Here is a 7,500-nt window from a genome sequence, read left to right as displayed (position 1 = left end):
CCAACAACGCCACCTCCTGCACAGATGTCACCTCCTGCACGGACGCCACCTCCTGCAAGAACGGTGTCACCTCCTGCACAGACGACGTCACTTGCTGCACGGACCGTGTCACCTCCTGCAAGGACGACATCACCTCCTGCACGGACGCCACCTCCTCCAGGAACAACATCACCTCCTGCAAGGACGACATCACCTCCTGCAAGGACGGCGTCACCTTCTGCAGGGACGACATCACCTCCTGCACGGACGACATCACCTCCTGCAGGGACGACGTCACCTCCTGCAGGGACGGCGTCACCTCCTGCAGGGACGACATCACCTCCTGCAGGGACGACATCACCCCCTGCAGGGACGACGTCACCTCCTGCAGGGACGGCGTCACCTCCTGCAGGGACGACGTCACCTTCTGCAGGGACGACGTCACCCCCTGCAGGGACGACATCACCCCCAGCAGGGACGACATCACCCCCAGCAGGGACGACATCACCCCCAGCAGGGACGACATCACCCCCAGCAGGGACGACATCACCCCCTGCAGGGACGACATCACCCCCAGCAGGGACGACATCACCCCCAGCAGGGACGACATCACCTCCTGCAGGGACGACATCACCTCCTGCAGGGACGACATCACCTCCTGCAGGGACGACATCACCCCCTGCAGGGACGACATCACCCCCTGCAGGGACGACATCACCCCCAGCAGGGACGACATCACCCCCTGCAGGGACGACATCACCCCCTGCAGGGACGACATCACCCCCTGCAGGGACGACATCACCTCCTGCAGGGACGGCGCAGAGCGCGGCGCCTCCTCGTCGACCGTGGAACCGGAGTGAATAACCACTTGATTTCCTTTCACTCTGCTTCACAGCATCGTTTCTCTTTTTATGCGATTTATTTTTTATTATTTTCCAGCAACACTTGAACTTCCTCTGATTACTTCTTCTCCCCGTGACTCGGGTAGTTTGAGCTGCGTGAGGATCAGGACTCACCGGCACCACGAAGACATAGAACTCATATCTACAAGTATTTATTAAACCTAATGGCAGATATGTACAAATAATATAATAAAGTTAATTAGTTTATATTCTGGTGGAAGCTCCGGGTTCCATATTTGATATTAAATATGAAAAAGGACAGTTATATATTTATAAATGACAAGTTGACGGAGCGGTTTATTAAATGATAAACTAGTTCTGATAGTTGACTTTCTAATGTTCATGAATGAAAGCGGTGAAGGGGATTATGGGTAATCAGAGTGTGTTTATTGCAGATAATTTAAGATTGAACAAAGCTGCCGGGGATCTGATTGATTTCTTTGTATATTTTGGTTTCTTTCTGGTATTTTCGTGGAATAATCTCCCTGCGTGACGCGTCGGGTCGGCAGCTCGTTTGTATTCGGGCTCTTTGGTTGACTCTTCTGGCTCTCACCGGTTTTAAAACCAGCCGTGTACAGTATTTTTGTATTGTAAGAAATGTGTTATTGTCATTGTTTGCATCCTGGGGGGGCCGGAGGGAAGCGGATTCATTTCTTGGTCTTCCTGTCAAATATCAGAGGAAAATATTTTATTGTACTTTCAATCTTTTGATATGAATAAAAGGACGATGATCATTATCACGAGCGGTTCTTCTTTTCACTACGTTTTACACACACATCACGAGTGTGACGTTTCCTCCATGCAGACCAACACACATACGTGTGTGTGTGATGGCAAAACCAGCTCCTCGACGGTGGAACCAGCTCCTCGACGGTGGAACCAGCTCCTCGATGGTGGAACCTCTACATCTTCCTCCGTGAACTAGAACCACATCTTCCCACATGTGAGTTTGTTCTCATGTTGAATGAACTCATTGTGAGTCTCTCTGGATATATATATATAGCTCTCTCTCTCTCTCTCTCTCTCTCTAGATAGATAGATAGATATCTCTATATATATATCTATAGATATATATATATCTATCTATCTATCTATATATCTATCTATCTATATATACACACACACACACACACACACTACTATATAAATATAGCTCTATATGTATATACTGCTGGTATAAATACTTCTATATAAATATACTACAGAAGCAGCATCCTCAAACTACTAGTACTTGTACTAGTAGTACTTGTTTTTTGATGGATCAGAATTGAGCAACAGCAGAACTTTCAGACCTCGAATCCTCATTTAATTATTAATCTTCACATCAGAACTTTTACACTTTTAGAACATGGAGATATATATATATATATATATATATATATATATATATATATATGAAAACAAAAAGGCAGAACGTGATTAAAGTGCTGGAGGAGGTTCCAGTGATCTACTTCTAAAGTTTGTGTTCGTTGGGTTCCAAAACCTCGTCAGCGTTCTTGAAGGTTCTAGAAGCGAAGCCCAGAACCTTTTTTTTCCTTGTGGGTTCTCTTCTAGAACCTAGAACATGGTGGACTTGATGTCCTGGCTGAAGAAGGTCCCGAAGTTCAGATCTCTGGTCATCAGCTCCTCCTCCACGTTCTCCAGAGCCCACTTGTGTTCCACGATCTCCAGAGCCTCCCACTCACTCTGAGAGACACACACACACACACACACACACACACACACACACACACACACACACACACACACACACACACACACACACACACACACACACACACACACACACAGTTTAGGCGTGGCCTCTGCAGGTGAATCGGGGTTAAAGGTCGTCGTCTCACCTTGAAGGCCTTGTTGGGGTCGGGGGGCATCGCCATGGCAGCGCCCGTCATCTGGTCCTGCATGACCCGCGACTGGTCCGCCGCTACGGAGACAAACCACCGGTTCTCCAGGTCACTCCAGAACCCAGACTAAAGAACCAGACACAGAACCCAGACACAGGAACCAGACACAGAACCCAGACTAAAGAACCAGACACAGAACCCAGACTAAAGAACCAGACACAGGAACCAGACTAAAGAAACAGACACAGAACCCAGACACAGGAACCAGACTAAAGAAACAGACACAGAACCCAGACACAGGAACCAGACACAGAACCCAGACTAAAGAACCAGACACAGAACCCAGACACAGGAACCAGACACAGAACCCAGACTAAAGAACCAGACACAGAACCCAGACACAGGAACCAGACACAGAACCCAGACTAAAGAACCAGACACAGAACCCGGACTAAAGAACCCAAACACAGAATCCAGACACAGAACCCAGACTAAAGAACCAGACACAGGAACCAGACTAAAGAACCAGACACAGAACCCAGACACAGGAACCAGACACAGAACCCAGACTAAAGAACCAGACACAGAACCCAGACTAAAGAACCAGACACAGAACCCAGAGTAAAGAACCAGACACAGGAACCAGACACAGGAACCAGACTAAAGAAACAGACACAGGAACCAGACTAAAGAACCAGACACAGAACCCAGACACAGGAACCAGACACAGAACCAGACACAGGAACCAGACTAAAGAAACAGACACAGGAACCAGACTAAAGAACCAGACACAGGAACCAGACACAGAACCAGACACAGGAACCAGACTAAAGAACCAGACACAGGAACCAGACTAAAGAACCAGACACAGGAACCAGACTAAAGAACCAGACACAGGAACCAGACTAAAGAACCAGACACAGGAACCAGACTAAAGAACCAGACACAGGAACCAGACACAGGAACCAGACACAGAACCCAGACACAGGAACCAGACACAGAACCCAGACTAAAGAACCAGACACAGGAACCAGACTAAAGAACCAGACACAGGAACCAGACACAGGAACCAGACACAGAACCCAGACTAAAGAACCAGACACAGAACCCAGACACAGGAACCAGACACAGAACCAGACACAGGAACCAGACTAAAGAACCAGACACAGGAACCAGACTAAAGAAACAGACACAGGAACCAGACTAAAGAACCAGACACAGGAACCAGACACAGAACCAGACACAGGAACCAGACTAAAGAACCAGACACAGGAACCAGACTAAAGAACCAGACACAGGAACCAGACACAGAACCAGACACAGGAACCAGACACAGAACCAGACACAGGAACCAGACTAAAGAACCAGACACAGGAACCAGACTAAAGAACCAGACACAGGAACCAGACTAAAGAACCAGACACAGGAACCAGACACAGGAACCAGACACAGAACCCAGACTAAAGAACCAGACACAGGAACCAGACTAAAGAACCAGACACAGGAACCAGACTAAAGAACCCAGAGTAAAGAACCAGACACAGAACCAGACACAGAACCCAGACTAAAGAACCCGACACAGAACCCAAACACAAGAACATTAGGAACCAGACACAGGAACAGAGACACAGAACCCCGACTCAAGAACCCGACTCAAGAACCCGACTCAAGAACCCCGACTCAAGAACCCAGGACCAGACTCAGGACCAGACTCAGAACCAGACTCAGAACCAGACTCAGGACCAGACTCAGGACCAGACTCAGGACCAGACTCAGGACCAGACTCAGGACCAGACTCAGACTCAAGAACTCAGGACCAGACTCAGAACAGGAACCTCACCGTTGTCTTGTCCCAGGATGAGGCTGTACATGCTCCTCAGTCCAAACACGTTGAGGAAGTACCAGGAAGCAGAGCTCACCCTGCCATGTACAGACAATGGTAAACAATGAACAAACAACAACAACAACAATCAATTACGTCTTGTTGAGGTTCAACATTAAATAGAAATAAAATATTGTAGACATCCGTCAATATTTAAACTAACTAAGTTTAAAGTTTAAACTAAGAGGATGTATGTTGTTGTTATTGTTGTTATAGGTCTGTGTTGTGGTCAGTGTTTGTTTGTTTACCAGGAGGCGTCCAGTGACAGCAGGTCGATTCCCCTCTGTAACATCGGCTTGAACCTCAGCGTCAGCGGGAACGGCACCTTGGCTGCATCATGACAACAAACACGTGGTAAACAAACAGGAAACACGTGGTAAACAAACAGGAAACACGTGGCGAACAAACAGGAAACACGTGGCAAACAAACAGGAAACACGTGGCAAACAAACAGGAAACACGTGGCGTACAAACAGGAAACACGTGGCGAACAAACAGGAAACACGTGGCAAACAAACAGGAAACACATGGTAAACAAACAGGAAACACGTGGCGTACAAACAGGAAACACATGGTAAACAAACAGGAAACACGTGGCGTACAAACAGGAAACACATGGTAAACAAACAGGAAACACGTGGCGTACAAACAGGAAACACATGGTAAACAAACAGGAAACACGTGGCGTACAAACAGGAAACACATGGTAAACAAACAGGAAACACGTGGCGTACAAACAGGAAACAAGTGGCGTACAAACAGGAAACACGTGGCGTACAAACAAGAAACACATGGTAAACAAACAGGAAACACGTGGCGTACAAACAGGAAACACATGGTAAACAAACAGGAAACACGTGGCGTACAAACAGGAAACACATGGTAAACAAACAGGAAACACGTGGCGTACAAACAGGAAACACATGGTAAACAAACAGGAAACACGTGGCGTACAAACAGGAAACACATGGTAAACAAACAGGAAACACGTGGCAAACAAACAGGAAACACGTGGCGTACAAACAGGAAACACGTGGCGTACAAACAGGAAACACGTGGCGTACAAACAGGAAACACGTGGCGTACAAACAGGAAACACGTGGCGTACAAACAGGAAACACGTGGCGTACAAACAAGAAACACATGGTAAACAAACAGGAAACACGTGGCGTACAAACAGGAAACACATGGTAAACAAACAGGAAACACGTGGCGTACAAACAGGAAACACGTGGCGTACAAACAGGAAACACGTGGCGTACAAACAGGAAACACGTGGCGTACAAACAGGAAACACGTGGCGTACAAACAGGAAACACGAGGTAAACAAACAGGAAACACGTGGCGAACAAACAGGAAACACGTGGCGAACAAACAGGAAACACGTGGCGAACAAACAGGAAACACGTGGCGAACAAACAGGAAACACGTGGCAAACAAACAGGAAACACGTGGCGTACAAACAGGAAACACGTGGCGAACAAACAGGAAACACGTGGCAAACAAACAGGAAACACGTGGCGAACAAACAGGAAACACGTGGCAAACAAACAGGAAACACGTGGCGAACAAACAGGAAACACGTGGCGAACAAACAGGAAACACGTGGCAAACAAACAGGAAACACGTGGCGAACAAACAGGAAACACGTGGCAAACAAACAGGAAACACGTGGCAAACAAACAGGAAACACGTGGCAAACAAACAGGAAACACGTGGCGAACAAACAGGAAACACGTGGCGAACAAACAGGAAACACGTGGCAAACAAACAGGAAACACGTGGCGAACAAACAGGAAACACGTGGCAAACAAACAGGAAACACGTGGCAAACAAACAGGAACTCACTGATGACGAAGCCGGAGAACGCCCAGTTGATCCAGCCGCCAATCACAATCATGGGCAGCACGTTGGTGAGGTTTCCCTTCATCATGTCGGTCAGCATGCTGGTGTCTATACACACACACACACACACACACACACACACACACACACACACACACAAAATGAACAAAAGTAGGAGTGGCTTGTCCCTCACAGGGACCCTTACTACTGAACACACTGTTATATATGTGTGTGTGTGTGTGTGTGTGTGTGTGTGTGTGTGTGTAAACACACCTGTCATGGGGTTCTTGGGGACGACCTTCCTCTTCACCGTCTTGAAGAAGCCGGTTTCTGCGTCGTTGAAGAAATGTTTCCTCATGGCGAACGACTGAAACGGAGAAAACACGTTTACACTTAGAGTCTCTTCACCTCGTTCATGTTTACTCAACTATATCTATCTATCTATCTATCTATCTATCTATCTATATATATATATATATATATATTCATGAGCGCGTGTCCTCACCTGTCGGGGGATGTACTTCCCGTTCTCTCGCAGGACGCGGCTGCGTAGAAGCACCTGGCTGTACAGAAACACACACACATATAATACAAATATATGTTATTATATTGTATGCATACATATATTATGATATGACATAATTCAGAGGTGGTTGGCTCATAAACTTGTGAGTCGTGGTCACCTGTCAGACACCTGCTCCAGGTCCACCTTCTTGTCGCTGTGCAGCAGCTGCGTGACGTAATGACGGATGATCCCCACGAAGAAGGTGATGAAGACGATGGGCAGCACCACCCACATGCGAATGCTGGAGTCCAGCAGCAGCTCGGGGTCGGCCATCGCTCCAGCAGGACGTCAGCAGCTCTTCTTGAAACAAACGACACTTTGTCCACTCATTTAGTGCGACGAGCTGCAGAGAAGTGTTGCTGTTATTATTTCACTTTATATACTTAATGTAGACTTGTATTGATCGCAAAATAAAAGTAAACTTCGAACATGAATTATCATTACACATTAAATAAAAGCTAGATGCATACTTTGTGTACAGCG

At 47.1% G+C, this 7,500-nt stretch overlaps 2 protein-coding genes across 3 annotated transcripts in view; one reads left to right on the top strand and one right to left on the bottom strand.

The window, feature by feature from the left end:
- The window catches only part of usp11 (ubiquitin specific peptidase 11), a 13,070-nt gene extending 11,452 nt beyond the window's left edge, over positions 1-1,618 (top strand). Inside the window, exon 21 of the mRNA XM_068598092.1 lies at positions 1-1,618. This exon is cut by the window's left edge and continues 136 nt beyond it. Within this exon, the coding sequence (XP_068454193.1) occupies positions 1-839 (839 nt within the window). The 3' untranslated portion in view covers positions 840-1,618.
- Positions 1,619-2,281: 663 nt separating this feature from the next.
- zgc:86609 (ER membrane protein complex subunit 3-like) overlaps positions 2,282-7,500 on the bottom strand; it is a 5,891-nt gene continuing 672 nt past the window's right edge. For both annotated transcript variants that reach the window (XM_068598098.1, XM_068598099.1), the window contains exons 2-9: positions 7,136-7,360; positions 6,958-7,015; positions 6,726-6,819; positions 6,456-6,560; positions 4,856-4,937; positions 4,566-4,645; positions 2,723-2,805; positions 2,282-2,567 (exon numbers count right to left, since the gene is read on the bottom strand). In XM_068598098.1, coding sequence (XP_068454199.1) covers positions 2,439-2,567; positions 2,723-2,805; positions 4,566-4,645; positions 4,856-4,937; positions 6,456-6,560; positions 6,726-6,819; positions 6,958-7,015; positions 7,136-7,290 — 786 coding nt within the window. In that variant the 5' untranslated portion in view covers positions 7,291-7,360 and the 3' untranslated portion in view covers positions 2,282-2,438. The remainder of the gene's footprint in view (positions 2,568-2,722; positions 2,806-4,565; positions 4,646-4,855; positions 4,938-6,455; positions 6,561-6,725; positions 6,820-6,957; positions 7,016-7,135; positions 7,361-7,500) is intronic.

The sequence above is a fragment of the Clinocottus analis genome, unplaced genomic scaffold (genome assembly GCF_023055335.1).
Source record: "Clinocottus analis isolate CAN_PGR_092001 unplaced genomic scaffold, fCliAna1.0.p SCAF_4, whole genome shotgun sequence".
Taxonomy (NCBI): Eukaryota; Metazoa; Chordata; class Actinopteri; order Perciformes; family Cottidae; genus Clinocottus; species Clinocottus analis.
This window is presented reverse-complemented; position numbering and strand designations above follow the sequence as displayed.